This window comes from Callospermophilus lateralis, chromosome 7 (assembly GCF_048772815.1).
Source record: "Callospermophilus lateralis isolate mCalLat2 chromosome 7, mCalLat2.hap1, whole genome shotgun sequence".
NCBI classification, from domain to species: Eukaryota; Metazoa; Chordata; class Mammalia; order Rodentia; family Sciuridae; genus Callospermophilus; species Callospermophilus lateralis.
This window is the reverse complement of record NC_135311.1, coordinates 4,352,525-4,370,562: the sequence shown is the minus strand read 5'-3', so window position 1 is coordinate 4,370,562 and position 18,038 is coordinate 4,352,525. Positions and strand designations below refer to the sequence as shown.

The 18,038-nt window shown below is 48.3% G+C and overlaps 2 protein-coding genes across 2 annotated transcripts; both read left to right on the top strand.

The window, feature by feature from the left end:
* The first annotated feature begins 2,020 nt into the window (after nucleotides 1-2,020).
* On the top strand, nucleotides 2,021-2,305 carry LOC143405111 (late cornified envelope protein 3D-like). Its single transcript, XM_076863463.1, has one exon. The coding sequence runs from the start codon at nucleotides 2,021-2,023 to the stop codon at nucleotides 2,303-2,305; it is 285 nt and encodes a 94-aa protein (XP_076719578.1).
* Nucleotides 2,306-13,260: 10,955 nt separating this feature from the next.
* On the top strand, nucleotides 13,261-13,545 carry LOC143405110 (late cornified envelope protein 3C-like). The gene has a single exon (XM_076863462.1). The coding sequence runs from the start codon at nucleotides 13,261-13,263 to the stop codon at nucleotides 13,543-13,545; it is 285 nt and encodes a 94-aa protein (XP_076719577.1).
* Nucleotides 13,546-18,038: the final 4,493 nt, after the last annotated feature.

The following is an 18,038-nucleotide window of genomic DNA, read 5'->3' as shown; positions in this document are numbered from 1 at the left end:
CATCCATAAGGCATTGTCCAAGCCTTGCCCTGCCCAACAAAGATGACCAGGAAAAAAAGAGGCATTTCCACTCTTCTCTCCCTGTTCACCCTCATCATAAGACTGCATGGAAAATGGTGTCCATCTTCCTGACTCAGTTTCTCCTTTCCAGTCAAGAACCTATTTACGGGCTCCTCCAACATGAGGGAAAGGGTTGACAAACCAACAGGAGGCAGGGCCCCAGGGGTATCGGGACAATGTCAGGTGCAAATCCCCTCCCCCCTGTGCTCCCCACCCCTCCAACCTGAGCTGCGTTCCTAAGGTTCACTGCAAGTCCTTCCCCAGTGGGTCGTGAGATAACTCATAGGATCTCTCGGTTTCACAGTGGGAGAGTCCTCGGATGAGGTGAGAAAACACAAGTGTCTGAAGGTAGGAAGTAGTTCTATAGGTTTTAATGTCATAAAGAATAAAAGACATTTGCTATAAAAATATTTCACTCAAAATATCATATAAATTAGTATTGATAGTGTAAAAATGTAACCAGTTGTGTCCACTGCTTATTACCTGCTTTTCACCAATTAACACTAAGCCATCAACATTTTTATCCACAAGAAAATATAAATCCAGGATAGAATATTATTTTAATAACAAAAGGTATTTAAATGACATGTGCATTATTAAAGTTCAATTATAGCCTTGATTATATTTTTTCTTTGACTATAGCATGATATGACAATTATTCAGATAGGCAAATAGATTTTAGATTACATGGATCTACTAAAATCAAACAGAAGATTTTTTAGCTTTGAATAATCCAGTTATTTGTCCACCAAACGCTAAGTTGACTCTGCCCCTTAATGCTCAGAAAATCAGGGTGCCTCCTGGATGACATGAGGGGCTTCCATCAAACAGAGGCCACACATTGCCCACGGCTTCCCCATTGCCAGGAGCTCAGCAGGCCACCATGGACGGCATCTGGAGGCCACGGCCATTGGTTAGCCTGGAGACTTTGTGCACATTATATTACAAAACTTATCGATTGGAATTTAAAAATAACAATAGAAGGGAGATCAGCAGGGCACAGGAAGGGGATTAGAGGAGGGGGAGGGAAGGGAGAGGGAGGAACTGGGGAATGACCCACAGATTATGTCACGTGCATGGATTGAATGTGTCACAAGGAACCCCCTATTATGGACGACAACCAAAAAGCACCAATAAAGTACATTACAAAGAAAAAGAAGGAAGGAAGGAGAGAAGAGACGGAGTGAGGGGGAAGGGGCAGGCCCTCGGGTAAGCCAGTGGGAGGTGTTGGGACAGACCCGCTTCCTGGAGTTTCCAGGAAAAGGCTGGAAACCTGGTCCTGGGCATGTGCCCAACGGTCACCTCCCCTAGTTGTGAAAGCAGCAGCTCAGGTGACGCATCACACCCTGTGTGTAGGATAAAAGGGCTGCTGCCCTGGGCTCCCCATCCACAGCCTCCACAGACCAGCCTCCTCCTGCATCCCCTGCACCAGGTGAGCGCCCAGCAGGGAGTGGGCCCAACTGGAGGTGTTGGAAGGTCAAGGTCACAGGAAGGGGAAGGGAAATGGTGAGGTCTAAACAGAAGAGTACTGAGGGGGTAGAAGTGAGAAGAAGTGAGGTCAGGAGTGAGCCCCTGTGGGACACGGCAAGAATTCTAGGACCTGAAAGGCCATGGGAACTCCGATTCCCTCCCACCCCTTTCTGTTCATGTCTCATCCATTTCCTGTGACATCTCATCCGTCCTCCAGAATGCTTTTCCCTGGAAAGAGACGCCATCCGCCAGGGGTTCTTTGGAGATATGAAAACGTGGGTGTCCAGTTAGATTGACAGCAACCGTCCTGGGTGGAGAGTAAAGTATGAGGCGACTGCTGTGACCCAACCAGCCGCAGTCACAGCAGCATCCCTCACCCTCCTGCCGCTCCTGGCTGGGAGGCAGCTGGCCTTCCAGGACAGGGGGAGTGGCCCAGAGCTTTATACTGACCTTGCCTTTGGTCCATGCAGGCTCGCTGACTCCCGTGGAGATGTCCTTCCAGCAGAACCAGCAGCAGTGCCAGCCCCCTCCCAAGTGCCCCTCACCCAAGTGCCCCCCCAAGAGCCCAGCACAGTGTCTGCCTGCGGTCTCTGGCTGTGCTGCGAGCTCCGGGGGCTGCGCTGGCCACAGCTCTGAGGGCGGCTGCTTCCTGAGCCACCACGGGCACCACAGGTCCCACCGATGCCGTCGCCAGAGCTCGGACTCCTGTGATGGTGGCAGCGGTCAGCAGTCTGGGGGCCCTGGCTGTGGCCACAGCTCTGGGGGCTGCTGCTGATCTGAAGCCTGATGCTGAGACAAGGGATTTCAGAGGAAATAAGAATCCAGAGTCGACGGAAGCCCCGTCCTGATGCACCTTTCCAGACACCCTGCTCTGGCTCCCACAGGCTGGGCGGGGGGCTCCTGTCCAGGGTCCAAACTTCCCCAGAAGGTCTTTCTGTCTGAAGCCCAGGGTCTCACAGTCCCCCACCCTTCCCCTGCTGGGTACACTAATGCTCTGCACTCATCCCTGTACCTGACCCTGTCCAAAAATAAAGCTCCTGGTCCCCATCACCACTGGTGGCTCACTGTCCTTCACTGCGCCTCCCCCAGGTGGCTGGTATGTGCCCCCCTTCTGCCCCTCGAATCCAGAACTTCACCCAGAGGGTGCAGGACCATCGCTCTAGACTGGAAAAAAGGTGCAGGTTTTACTTAGTCATAAATAAAGTTATGTGATTTGCTGGCAAATGGATGAGACGTGAGGACATGGAGCTAAGTGGAATGAGCCAGACGGGGAAAGTCGAGGGTCTAGTGCTCTCTCTCCTAGGCAGAGCTGGAGAGAAACAGGGAGTTTTAAAGGGGGCAGGGGGGGGTCCCATGAAAATAGAATAGAGAACAGTAAACTAGCAGAAGGGGGTCGAGGGGAGGGAGGAGAGATGGGACAAGGGAGGAACGACAGAATGAAATTGACCAAATATGCTCTGTGCATGAATGAACATCTCACAGTAAATCCCACTTTTATGTTTCTCTATAATACACCAATAAAAATGATAAACTAATAAAAGATCAAAAGAGTACAAGAAGGGGACCAGGGGGAGGGAGAGGGAGGAGGGGGAAGAAAGGGGGAAATACTGGAGACTGGAATGGAGCAGCTTATATGCACCTATGAAATGGCCAAGTGAACCCCATTGTTGTGTATGACTGTGGTGCACTACGAAAAACAGGGGGAACTGGGGACCTGTCAGGCCTTATGTGCTGGATCTACGTGCAGCAGGGGAGAGGAGGATGGACTAAAGCCTCCAAAAAGGAATGACGTATTCTATGAAAACACACCTCATGGTGAACTCTCTGGGCTCTTATACAGAGCCTCCATTGCTTTCAACTAACTGTTTTGGCATTTCAATTTAAAAATGTGAATTTTTAGTAGGCAAGTATATATATGTTACATACATATTATATATAGAAGGCTATTTATGTTATAATAATTATATATAATATATAAATATGTAATCGATATAAATAATAAATTTTTTTAAGATAGAATAAGCCCTTTTTTTCAGTTGGGGGGAATTTGATCCCCCAAAGGACATCTGGAAATACCGAAGGACATTCTGGGTTGTCAGAACTTGAGCTCAGAAAGAGTGCTACTGGCATTTAGTGGGAAGAGGCCAGGGATGCCCCTGAACATCCTACAGTAGAATTATCAGTCCCCAAATACCAACAGTACAAAGGCTGAAAAGAAAACCTGACTATAATTAAAATATAGGAAAAGGAAGGATTAGACACAAGAATAGATGACACCATCTATCAATAAAAATTCCACAGAGAGATAGGGAGATAACCAGTTAAAGCTAATAATGTTGTGGATCAGCGGAGGAGATAGGCTAAGAGTTTAAAATGTGCAAGAATGTGAAGAGTCTTGCTAGAATTGTGAATTAATATGATTGCACAATCAAAAATTGTTAGTGCTTATCATGTGCTAGGAATCCCGAGAGGCTAAAATGAACTCATTTAATTCTCATTTAATTCTCTGTAAGCAATCTGTTCTCTTAATAACTACATTTTACAAATGGGGAAATTGTAGATTCTAATAATTTCATACCAGGACCCAGGTCACACTGCCAGTAATCCAGGCTCTGGGCCACTTGCCACTTCCCCTACCCTTGAACTTTTCAAGACATCGTTAAAACCGTTGAGTCTTTTCCACTTAACATTTATTTTGGCCTGTGGAACTTTGTGATTTACTTGTTTTTACTTAATTTTTTTAAATCTGCAGAACTAAGAGCCCAACATATGAGCCATAACTTCAGTAAAACTTTTTTTAAAAATTATTTTATGTCCCCATATTTGGAAACTAAAATGTGAAACTTAAATGCCTCCTAGGTTGAAATCATCTCCTTAAGGGTGAGCCTCATCCACTCCACCTACCAGGTGTTGAGATACTGCAATAAAGGAGTAGTCCATCAAAGGCAGGCAGAACAAGCCCAAGGAACGTCCAGAATTGAATTAGATTCCAACACTGAAATTGTGGGAGAAATTGATATGAGGCGGGTATACAAAGTGAAAAAATAAATCTATGGAGCACTTTTAGGATTTGTTGAATCAAAAATCAGAAAAGTTCCTTAAGTCTTTGGGGAATTTCCAACCATTTTCACTACAACATCCAAAGACTCAGAATTTCCAAAGTATTTGGAGTTTAAGAGATAACACTCTGACCCACTATCCGGTCAGCGTAATCCCCTGAGTTGGAAACCACAGCTGCCAAGCTTAAATTCATTACCACAAGCTGCCTCTCACTTGAAACTTGAGAAATTCCTGGGTAGCACTCCACCATGGGACAGAAATTGGGTCAAGTAATGTTAAAAATATACCTCAAAAAACGTCCAGGCTGGGTGAGGTTGGCTGGGAGGTTGGACTTGCCACCACGTGTGGGGTTTTGCCAGATGACTTGAGAGTCATGAATCCCACCGATCTTGACAGAGCGACTTCACTAGTCCAGAATCGAGGGTCAGTTTGTGAAGAGTGGCTGGAACTCATGGACTAGGCTGCCAACTGTGCATTAGCTACAATCATCTACCGAGGATCACAGAATGAAGGCTGAAGGTTCAGAAGCACCGGCCAAGTCTATGCTCTCAAGGCCAAAGTACAATTTTTGCAATCGGGGGGTCCACTAGGAAGGGAGAAGAAACAGGAGTCAGACCAAGTAATAAAGTTGGGATCTGCAACACCAGGACAATCTAAGACAGCCATAAGTCGTGCCGTTCACACTGCTCTGTGGACCTGGAAAGGTGAGAGAGCTCAATGAGTGAGGAGTTAACCCGATTCCCATCAGGAAACCACCCCCGCCCAGTCCAGGATCCAACAATTGATAATTCATTCATTCAAAAACTCTTGCCAAGTATGGCGACCTGTGCTACTTGGGAGGCTGATATAGGAAGGTTACCAAATTTGAGGCCACCCTCAGCAATTTAGCAAGACCCTGTCTCAAAATTAAAAAAATAAATAAATAAAAAGGGCTGGGAATAAATAACTCAGTAGTAGAGCACTTCTGGGTTCGATCCCCAGTAACACACACACACACACACTCATTATTTATTGAGCATCTGCTAAGCACAGACACCACTGTAGGTGCTGAAGATACAGGAGAATCAGAATAAGGCAGCATTCTAGGGAAACTTCTGACCTGGTGAATGTATTCAAGACAATCCCCTAATTTATTTGCACAACAGTAGAGTAGGGTACAATCATCCCTATTTCTAGTGGATTTCCTAGTGGAAATTGGAGACAGAAATGCAAGTTTGAGAAACACAATGAAGGACCTTTGCCTAGAACAAAATTGAGTGGCTTTGCCGGTGGCAAAAGGCTCCTGTGATGACATCTTGCTTTCATACTGAAAGACCCACCGATTCCCTGTCCAAGAAAGACGCACGAGGCACTGGCTGCAAACGCAAGAGGTTTATTCAGACACAGACGCCTGTGGGTGCTCAGCGAAACCTCAGCCGGAGCTTCGGTGAGCTGGCACACCAGGCTTTGGGGTACAGGTTTTTTATAGGGTCAAGGGGCAGGTTTCGCGTGCGCGGTAAGCAACAGGTTTCTTATTGGCTATTTTGAACCCAGCATATAGGTTACCTAAAGGGTAAAGTTATTTTTTATTTTATGTTCCTGGAATTACACCACATGACAGTTACATATGAGCACTCTGATTTTTCTGTTCCTGCTTATTAGCCCCTGTTTATTCAGGCATGCCCTGGAATCTGTTTTTCTGCTCTTTCCCAACCAACCTGTTTTTTCCCTTTTCAATCGGTCACACTTAACTGATTATCTGAAAAACACATTGTCTGCAGGTTTGTGACGTGCCCTAATAATTTTGTAACTAAGCCTAAGGTTGCTGGGCTGGGGTCTTTCAATACTAAGGCAGCAATGGGGGGGGGGGGGGACACGAGGGTGACAGAGGATGACGGTGAATGCCCTTCCCAGCCTCCTTCCTCCAAGTCCCAGTGTGTGCCTGGGTGGGGACTGCACCTGTACCAGGAAGGCAGTTAGCTCCCTTACCTCAACACGGGGGGCCAGAAGTGTAGGACTCCCAGAGCAGGATAAATCGATGCATTTCTTGTAATAATAATATTGATCAAAAACCACATTTTAATTGCATGTGTCATATGAGAGATTTGTCCTAGTCTTAGGTTTGGTTATGCTTTAGAAGAAATGCTTCTCCACTGCTACAGTAAAATGCAACAGGAGAACCCTCCGTGTCCACCTTGAATGCAGTTCCACAGACATTAGCCCATCGCATCAGGGCACTGCGTCAGTTGTACACAGTAGCACTCCCAGGTCTGTGCACTATGATTCACCTTCTAGTAAGGACAGTTCACCTTTCAGCTACATTCCCCTGGGCTATTCCAGCCTAGATGGATCATCCCCTCCTCTGACCTACTCCTCAAACTTAGAGCAACTGACTGACGGACAGATCTCTCATCCCACGCAAGTTAGATTTCCACTTTAACACCGATGGCGCATCGTGCTTCTTCATCTCCCCCAAATTCTTCCACCCTAGGACAGCCATCACCTGAAGAAAGAAGGAAACCAAGGGAGGAGCATCGGACTCCCCAGCCAGTATGCTGAGAGAACATTCCGGACCCTTTATTTGCCACATCCTGCCCCCAGACACCGGCTCTATCTGCCACCACCCCTTCCCAGGACCCGGCTGCCCTGGGCTTCGTGAGCTCCCAGGACCAGCTGGCCTTGGAGAGGTGGGGCTCCTCATCCCGTGCCCCTGCTGTATGCCGTCTCAGCTCCGATGCCACTGACCTCACCTCAGCCACTCCCAAGCGATACCCATGACAACCCCCAAACACACTGGGCCACAAAGACCGACACCCCAAAGCCTGGCCCACGCCTGGCCCACGTCTTCATTAGAGCTCTTATCTCCTCAGGTCACGGACACGGGACCCCCTGTCCGTCTGCCCCACCAGGCGGGGAGCCACTGAGTCAAGACCACACACACTCACTCATGATCAGAAGCCCCTGCGGCCTCAGGGACTCTGTGTCTGCGACACGGCCTGGTCTGCACTGATACTAGGTTTTGAAGGAATAATAGAGAATAAGAAGGAAGAAAGAGTTTAAGAAGAAAGGAGAGGCAAGAGGGAAGACACCAAGGAACGGCGGGGAGAGGGAAGGGCATCTGGACAGTCGGGGGGCCTCCTCGATCCCTTCTCATAGAGAACCCTGCTCTCTCCCCGCTTTCCCTCCCTGCCCCCGACTGCAGCCTGTGGAGGAAAGACAGGGAACCTCAGGCAAAGCCCTGTCCACGCTCTGGGGCCAGCATCCCTGAGACACCTGCGTCTTTTCCCAAGGTGCTCCGACAGTCCTGTAAGTACTGGGCATCAGTCTCTAAGGTGCACTCCTGCCTAGGCACAAGCAAAGTCCTGGGCCCTCGGTGAGGAGTCGGAGGGGAGAGTTTAGGAGAACGCGGCAAGGGCTGAGACTAGAGAAGGCCGCTGGTCCCTGTCCAGAGACTGGTTACTGCCGGCCTAAGAACTGTGTGTGTGTGCAGGGGGTGTTGCTGTGGATCATGGAACTACAAACCCAGGCAATCCACCTACAACCTCCAATTCTTCCTCTGCCACCTCATGCGATCTGATCTCTCAAACCTGGCTGTACAGTAAAATCACCCAGAAAGAGACTAAAACTCCCTGGTTGCACTTCACACCAAGTCAGTCTTTGCCGGAGGAACTCAGAATTCAGAAGTTCTTAAAAACTTTCCCAGATGGTTCCAAAGAGCTGCCCAGTCCCCAGCTCCTAGCTCTCCTTTGTACCTGGCTATGACTTTCTGAAGTAGCTAGATCTCTTCAGCTCTCTCCGGCTGCCCCTACCCTGAGGGTTGAGCCCTGCTCAAAAGTGAACACAGGAAAGAGCTTAGCTGACAGGTCCCCCTACGGCCTCCAGAGAGGGTTGTGACGGTCCTGTGGAGTTTTCCGGACACAATGTTTGCCAGCGTTAACATCGGAAGCCTTTCACCTCCTTTACCACAAAGGCCTGAGTTCACGGAGCAGTCATCAATGCCAAGAAGGAATGTTTTCCTAAAAGCAGTTTGGGAAATGTCACACAACTCATAAAATGTATTATAAATAAATGATTTACTTACTGACTGAGAGTGGGAAGGGAGAAGGAACCAAGAAAGATCCGGGCTACAAAAACCTTCTAAGAGCCTTTTAACAAGTATATTGGGCCGTCAGAACTCGGTGGGTACAATTTCTTTTGCCCCCCTCTCTGTGTTCTCCTGTGCTACACAAGCACTCCTTTGATGGTATCTCGAGTATGTTCCAGAACTTTCTGACCATTTTCAGAGATTCAGTGATTCTCCCCTAGTGTCTAGAAGTATATCCCCTAGATATACTCAATGCCTGCCCCCTCACCCCGGTCCAGCATAGCCCAACCATCTCCTGAAGGTCAGTGTGGGAAAGACACACGGTCAGTCTGTCACCCACTCCCTACCTTCCCCTCTGCCCGGTGGGTCCACTGCCTCCTTCACAGAGGGATTTTAAGGATGCTTTGAGGTGATGAAAATGGAAACACATTATGTCAAGACTTATGGGATACAACCAAAGGAGTGCTCAGAGAGAAAGAGCAGGAAGGTCCCAAATTAAGTAAGAAAAAAATCTCAAATCAATAACCTAAGACTGGAAAAAGAAGAGAAAATTGAAACCAAGTAAAGGAAGGAAACAATAAAGATGAAGTTCATAGCTACACTCTTCACAATATCCCCAAAGTGGACTATTATGTGACCTAATTCCCTCCTCCTCTCAGGTTTTTTAGGGTCACATCGTCCACATCTTTCTTCATTGGGAGACCATAAGCACGACTTTATAAGTATTGCTTCATGCAGTTGTCTTTTAAATCACATGGAGACAACTGCAAAATACATTTATCCTGTATTTTATATTGATCTCTGTACTCTATCAGTACTCCTTAGATCTCTATTCCAAATGTACATTATTCAGCCATGAGAAGGAATGAAATATGGACACATACCACAGCATGAACCAACCTTGAAAAAATATGCTAAGTGAAAGAAACCAGAGCAAAAGACTATACATTGTGCCATTCCATTTATATAAAGTGCACAAGATAAGCAAGTCCAGGAAGGCAAAAATCAGATTAGTGATTTCCAGGGAGACATGGGGAGCAGAGAGTGGGGATGAGGGTACAGCCTTCCCCTCCAGGAGTGACTGAAGTGTCTGAATTAGTGCTGATGGTGTTTAGAATCTATTAAAAATGACTAAATTGTACACTTTTGAAAGATGTGGTTTATGGTAGGTAATTATATCTCAATCCCAAAAAAAGGTAGCGTGGTCCGTCTCTCGCCTCCCATCTTACCTATGATTCAGTTAGGTGTCACCAAGTCAACCTTGTTGGGTGACAAGAAAGTCTTGACTTGACCATCCATGCCGATCAGTTGCAAAGGAAGATTCATCACTGAATTATAAGTTATGTCACTGAATCAAACTGCACCCAAGGAAGTTAGCCTGAGAAGCCACACGCCTATCTGCATAATACCAGCTCACTGATGAGTCAAGTCCTGCTAAGATCGTGAGTCCAGACATTCGCCATGTTCCCCCCGCCACCCCAGGATGGTGGGATGCCTATTCTCCTTGGGATGAGACTCAGGCAGGGTGACCCTGCAGCGTTGCCCTGGTACTCCCTCCATGTCCAGGGAAGAGCTCCCTCTCCAGGATTAGAGATGGGAGACGAGAGTGTGAGGCACACGCGAGGCAGGCAGAGGTGGAGAGAGGAGCCTGCGTTTCCTGAAGGACAGACAGGACTCCTTCCTCACTGCTCGCTTCTGAGCACTCTGACTTGGAACTTGACAAATGGGATTAGTTATTTTTCAAGCACTGTCCATGAATGACTCAAAACTTCATCTGTTTAATCAAAAATGCTCCTGTCCTTACTTCTGGGGAATCGCGATACATGTAAAATAAAAACCCACTTCTTCAGGGCGTCTCAAGCCCCAGACTTGTCTAGACAAGGTTCACAGAAATGGGAGCGCCACCCTGGAAATGGTAGTCCTTCCTCTGGGGTAAGCCATAAACTCTCCCTTGTGCCCTGTGTATTCCCAGTTGTGTCCACGGTGCCTGACCATGGTTCAGGCTCCACAAAACCTTTCTGAATTCAGACATGCGGAAATGAATGGCTTAAATGAGAGGAAGTTCCAGGAGGAAGGGTAAGGGTGACAGCTGGGAACCTGGCACTTGCTTAGATTGTTCAGGTTGCTATAACAAAATACCATAAACTAGGCAGCATGAAAACAACAAAAAATATTTTTTACATTTCTGGAGGCTGGAAGGCTTGAGATCAGGGTGCTAACCTAGTCAGTTTCTAGTGAGGACCTGCTCCTAGGCCCTAGTTCTGATAACTTAGTTTTGTATCCTTATACGGCAGAAAGAAGACTAGAAAGACCTCTGGGGTCTCTTTTTTGAGGGCACTAATCTCCTTACATGAAGGACCCACTCTGATGGCTCAATCACTTCCCAAAGTCCCAACCTCCTAATATTGGGGATCAAGATTTTACACATGAATTTTGGGGAGAGAGGAGCTTTCGGTCCACATGAAGGCCTTGGGCCCAATGCTAAGCCTGTGGAAGTCAGCCGCGAGTGGGTTCTCCTCCCAGGATCTTGGACCAGAGGCCGGGTGGGTTTTACATGTGACGCTGACTTCCCTGGACGTAACGAGTGCATTAAGCTGTGCCATCACCACAGTGGGGCGTCCTCCCAGGCCTGGTGCCAGTGGCAAAGCCCGTGGATGGGGGCCGTGTCTTCCTTCATTCTGCACCTGTCTTCAGCCTTACCACGCAGGGGGCAGAAAGGCCCCCACTGTCCCTCCTCACCTTCTCCTGAACAGCATCCGTTGGGTGGGACACAGATGTGAGTGAAATAGCACAGAATCTGAAGGGAGCTCAGGGGCTCCCCACCCCTCCCCACTGACCACCCTGAGCCACCATCTCCTCCCGCCCAGAGCAAGCCATTAATCCACGTCTGTGAAGAAGAACTAACAACATCTGTATGTTCAAGGAAGACTTGGGAAGGGAGAAGAAGGGAGAGAACGGGGTCGGTGGGAGGGAGGGAGAAGGAAGGAGAGAAAGAAAGATGGAAAGAATTAAGCCCCCTATAAAACAAGTCGTCAATCATATGGTTATATGTAATATTCATTGGAGAATAGGACAAGATGTAAAAGCATTGCAGTTAGAATATCTTATAAATGATTCTTATGTTCTTTTATAAACTACTATAGCAAGTTATAAATAAGCATGAGTATATCTGTCTGAAAATAAAATAATACAATTGAATAGAAAAAAATTATAACTTCACTGGTATTATTAAACTGTTTTCCTTTGAAAACGTAGCAAATGCACAATCATAATTGGTAAACTCCAATCAGAAAAGCCTCCATCTTCCATAAGGAGATACGAACTTCATGTATTTGCTGGCTCTATTAACGTGTCCTACAGGACAAAAATCAAGTTAACTCCATTGCCTGCTTCCCTAGGAACCCCACGATCGGATCCTCAGGTGACAGGAGACTTCTCAGTGGGCCCTGCTCCACCCACAGAGCTCTATTTCTCATTCTACACTCATTCCTCTCATCAAAGACCCTCAAGAGGATGGTAACTGCTCCTCTGGAGTTGTCAGGGTGGGGCTTACGTCCAGGTCGGACAGCTCACACCAAGATGGGGCCTCAATCCTGCAGACGTCGCGCTGGTTGCCCTACAGCATCTTGCACCTGACACTTGATCATACTGACAAATGTGAAGGTCTTTCATGTCCATCTCTTTCCTGACAGACTGTGAGCTACCAAGGTCACAAAAGCACTATCTTGATCCTTGTAGCCCCTTCCAGCAAAGCCCCTGGGGCAGAGTCTGTGTTGAGAGCCGTGAGCTGAATGAAAGCTGGGAAGGGGTCGAATGGCCCCCTCCTGCAGGCCCCAGGGAGTGAAGGTGGTCAGTCATCAGAACTCCCCGGCTCCCTCCTGCCAGGCATCCTAGTGAGTGAGTCCAAGGGAAGAGGATGAGTGGGTGGACTTGGCCATGTCCCAGCTGTCACCTCCCCGGGTTGTGAAAGCAGCAGCGTGCTCAGGCCCTGCATCACCACCCTGCACTGGATAAAAGGCTGCTGCCCTGGGCTCCCCATCCACAGCTCCTCCAGGCTCAGCCTCCTCCTGCTCCTGCTCTGCTGCATCTGGTGAGTGTCCAGCAGGAGGCCATCCTCATCCAGGAGTGGGGGGGGGGGGCAAGCACAGCCTCCAGTGCAGAGCAGGGAAGGGGAGGTGGAGGGACAGGGCGGGCCTTGGAGGGCCTCTGGGGACAGTCAGGGGTCAGAGAGCACAGAGCCTCTGAGGGAAGTTGGAGTCCTGGCTCTCAGCGTCCTCCCCACCCTGGTTCTTCTTGAGAGACCACGTGTGCCCACAGGGACTCTGGAGTCACAGCCAATGAATGCATGTGCTGGTGTTTCTGCGAGGACAGAGGGGGTGGGACTCGGGGCGCCCCAGCATTCTCCTCTGGAAGCAGGACAGAGGGGAAGGACGGGAGGTCCTCCAGGGCAGTGGATGGAGATGGCTCTCCATTTTCCTTCCTGAAGCCACAGCCCAGGCGGCAGAGGGCCTGAAGAGCCAGGCTTACACAGCCGGTCCCAGAGGAGTGGCCCAGAGCTTTATACTGGCCTTGCCTTTGGTCCATGCAGGCTCGCTGACTCCGTGGAGATGTCCTTCCAGCAGAACCAGCAGCAGTGCCAGCCCCCTCCCAAGTGCCCCTCACCCAAGTGTCCCCCGAAGAGCCCAGCACAGTGTCTGCCTGCGGCCTCTGGCTGTGCTGCGAGCTCCGGGGGCTGCGCTGGCCCCAGCTCTGAGGGCGGCTGCTTCCTGAGCCACCACAGGCACCACAGGTCCCACCGATGCCGTCGCCAGAGCTCCGACTCCTGTGATGGTGGCAGCGGTCAGCAGTCTGGGGGCCCTGGCTGTGGCCACAGCTCTGGGGGCTGCTGCTGATCTGAAGCCTGATGCCGAGACAAGGGATTTCAGAGGAAATAAGAATCCAGAGTCCATGGAAACCCCGTCCTGATGCACCTTTCCAGACACCCTGCTCTGGCTCCCACAGGCTGGGCGGGGGGCTCCTGTCCAGGGCTCCAAACTTCCCCAGAAGGTCTTTCTGTCTGAAGTCAGTGTCTCACAGTCCCCAGCGCCTGCTGAGGAGTGGTAGCAGCTGTCCCTGATTCTGTCCAGAAATAAATGTTCTTGTTCTATTACCATTGCAATGTCACTTGTCATTTTACCCATCCCTCCCCTCAGTTCATAGCCAACACAGCCCAGCTCTGGTGCAGGTGATTAGCTGTGCACAAGGGGGAGGGGGGATTGCTGATCTTCTTCCTCTACTCCTGGAAGAGTTCAGGTTGGAATGAGAGGAAGAGAAGGATTGCAGGCTGCAGCCCGAGGCCCTGCAGCTCAGAGAGGAAAGACTGCATTTCCTCTGAAACCTGAAAAGACCCAAATTTGCAGGCTCTGATATAGGACCTTTCTGGATAAGGCATTTCTAGGGTTTTAATTAAGAAGCAGTGGATCAGGAGGTGGGAACACAGACACTAGGCAGATGAAGAACAGAATAAAAGATAGAGGAAGGGAAAAGATGGAGCAAGACTCAACTCACAGAGGAAGGTTAAATTAATTAACTCTATGAAGATCCAGGGAGATGAACGCTTAGAGAATTATTTAAATTAATCAGGTTAGGTGGCAGAGACATGGCTGGGAGTGATGGGTTACAAAAATAAGAATTCTCAGAAAAAGGAAAAGAGAAAATGAGAACTATTGCTGCAACTATAAATAAATATAATTAAAGAAGCAAATTATTGATTAATTAAGCAAATATTTATTAATTCTGAAACTCTACCAACACATTGAGGTGCTACAACCTCATACAGTAGCATGCTTCAGCCTAAATTGTAAAATCCAGGTTCTCTTGAGATTGAAAAAAAAAAAAATGCTTCTACGTGTGAACCCAGACCAACATCTCATTTTGCCAGAAAGCCAGTGAAATGGCACGAGCTCCCGCCCCAGCTCAATTGCAAATATTAAGAGAAATTGATGTTAGGGACTGAGTAGAGCAGGCAGGGAAAAAAATATAGATAATGCTATTTGGCTAATAATTAAGAAAGAATTTCCCCCAACTGTAAAGTAATTCTGATAAGTTGGGAGATCAAAAAGACCAGGAGAGAACAAACAAAACAAAAGTCAGAGAGACCCTGAGAGGGACTGAATACCAGACCTGCACCAGCTGGATCCAATAAGCAAAATGTTTGCTGAAGGAGGAGCCACAGGTTTGGCCTTCAGTCCAGATTCAGTTTAAAATCCCTGGAGAGCACTTAGCCATCTGGGGACGGGAACCACGTGAGCCACTGTGGAGCAGACTGGCGGGCCAGCTCCCAGGGGACAGCTGTGCACCCTGAGAGAGCCTGCAAGGTTTCACAAGCTGGGTGCAAGTGACACGGACACACCGGAGACTGTGCCACAGGCTGGACAGAACCGGAGGATTAGAACCCACCCCCCCCAACACACACAGGGGCTGGTGAACATGTTCAGAGGCTCAGAGGCGCCTCAAACCACCACTAGGAAGAACAGCAGAATTCCCGCTGCGGGTAGTCTAATCTGATTGAAGAGAAAAGGGAGCAGTGTCAGCCGGGAAGTGCCTTGCAGACACACCAAGGAGATCCTGGGAAGCTGAGAGGAACAGAGCCTCTTAAAAATGGAGCCCAAGAGGAGGTTCCGGCAGAGGACAAAAACTAATCCCCCAAACCTGTGAGGGTGACAGGAAGTCCTAAGCCCTGGATCTATGTATTCATTCAACACATTTTTATTGAGCATCTGCTGTGCACTCAGTTCTGAATACCAGAGATTCCGCAGGAAATCAGAGAGACAAAGGTTCTTCTCTTGGGAATTCAAACATTCAAAATGGGCCCAAGGGAGACTTTTCCAATTATATGTGCAACTCAGAGAGCGAAGCATCATGATCCAGTCTTTTCATTGTCCTTTCATCCCTTGGTGGTGAATAGACCCTGGCATTAATTAACTAACCCAAAGAAGACGTCCAGCTCTGACAAAGTATCACAGCTTGAGACAGAGGTTTCAGCAGCAGGAGAGGGAAAAGCCCCATTTACTAGGGAGCACCCAGAAAGACAAGAGCCAAGAGGGCAAAGGGATAGATTGTGAATACTAGATACTGTGAGCACAGTTAGTGTGCAAACAGGACTCTGTCCCGTGCCCTTCCCCTCTCCTCAGCCCCAGGGAGCCCTCTCTCCCAAGTGCAGGGATTGCGGACCCTGCAGCCTTCCTGTGTCAGGTGGCCAGACACGGCACAGTTATAAAGCGATAATACCACAGGACCCCTGGGACCGATATTTGTGATTTAAAAGACTACTTCCTCCATGCTGGTTTCCACAGGGGCTGTACTAACTCAGATCCCCACCAACAGCCTGTCAAAGTCCCTTTTCCCCTTCATCCTTACAATTCACAAGAGTCAAGCTGTAGATCAGCCTAGGAGTCTGTCAACAGATGAACAGACAAAGAAGATGGGGTGTATCCACACACTGGGATTTTATTCAGCCCTGAAGAAGAACAAAATTAGGTAGTTTGTAGGAAAATGAACGGAACTGCAGACCATAATTTTGAGCAAAATAAGTCAGACTCAGTAAAAAAAAAAAAAAAGTCTCATTTTTTTTCATATGTGGAAGCTAGAAGGAAAAATGTTAGGGAGGGGGTCATTCCATGAAATTATAAGGGAAACTAATAGGTAGGGGAAGGGGATCAGGGAAGGGAAGAGGGCAGGGTGGAGGACGAATTACAAAGTGAAATTGATAAAATTATGTGTTGTGGACACAAAACCATGCCACAATGGACCCCAGCATTCCATATAATTAACATGCACCAAACCATTTTTTTATTTTAATTCATTATATATGACAGCAGAATGCATTACAATTCATGTTACACAAAAAAAAATTAAAGAAATATTTGTCTCACTCTTTAAAATGTTGTTTCAGAGAGCAATACACCTTTAATGTCAGGACAAACACAATGGAAAAACACTACACACTCACATAATTGCAATTTCTGAGCCCTCGGTCAGTCGCGGCCAAGCTTCCCCATTATGGACCAAACCATCGCCACACCCATGAGGATTACCCACAGCTCCACTGATCTCCCCAGCCACTCCCTCCCCTGAACTACTCCTGGAGACCTTAGAATAAATATCCACATCACTGGGTCCAGGGTCACAGTCCTCGGGGGGTATTCCAGTTTTCCAGCCGTGGCGTCCTGCTCAGACAGATTTCTTACTCCCTCCGACTCACCCTTGGCCTACTGTGCCTTTTCCACTTTTAACTCTTTCCACTTTTAGCTCTCCCCGATAACAGCTGTTCCCTGGAGAAGCAGGACTCAGACTTGGCTGCGCCTGACTCCAGAGCCAATGTTCCTAACAAGCCCACTTTTGCCCATTCCACTTTGTCTTGCATCTCCCCGGTGTGTCCGGGCCCTTAGTTCCTCTCTCCTCCAGCACCAGCCCCCTCTCCCAAGGCACGGGCTCCCTGGGCTCCATGGGCTCCTCATGGTGTTCCCGTCCAGCTGGTGGCCCGTGCACAGATCGGGCACCTACACCTCTGCCGCTACCTATCCAAATACCATCCTCACAGGCCAGGGACCTCGACTCACCCCTCATGTGCAAGCAATAGCAGGTGGCAGCTTCCACGCACGACCTCCCCTTCAGAGCCCACTCAGACAGAAGGGACTCACACGGAGGCCCCGACCTCAGGCCTGAGGACTCCCCACCAGTCATGCAGTCACCACGTTGGATCACGCTTTTATCAATGTCTGCCCCGTGGAGGGAAGACCAGAGGGAAGGGGAAGTCCTGGGGACCGAATTAGGACAAACTGTATCATGTTTTATATTATGTCAAAATGAGTCCTAGTGTTATATATAGCTAGAAAGAACCCATTTTTTAAAAAATAAAAGGCCTACAGGAAGTTTGAGTCGTAGGTATTTTTTGAGTTATAGGCGTATGAGGGTCCTTTCCTCCCAAGAAAAGTCTTAGCACTTGGCCAGGAATGTACGAAGGGCCTTAGAATGGAGATTACAAGGAATTATCCACTTTAGCATATTCTAAAGAAGGAAGGAAGGAGAGAGGGAGGGAAGGAAGGAGGGAGGGAGAGAGAGAGGGAAAATAAGAAATGACCACATTCCTAAGAGCCACCAATAAATTCTTGGCTGTCCCTGGGATCCCATCCTCTCTGACCCCAAACACCCATCCCCTCCCTCTTTGGAACTGCTTAGGTCCACTATTCAGCTATAAGGTAAAGGTTATTGTCCTGAATGTGGTTATCTTGAAAAAAAAGTTCTAGAAAAAAATTACTATTTCAATATTAGAGATTAACTGGATGAGAAATTCACCTCCAAAATTAAAGTGAAATTCACAGGGAAAATAGCATTTGCTTGCATC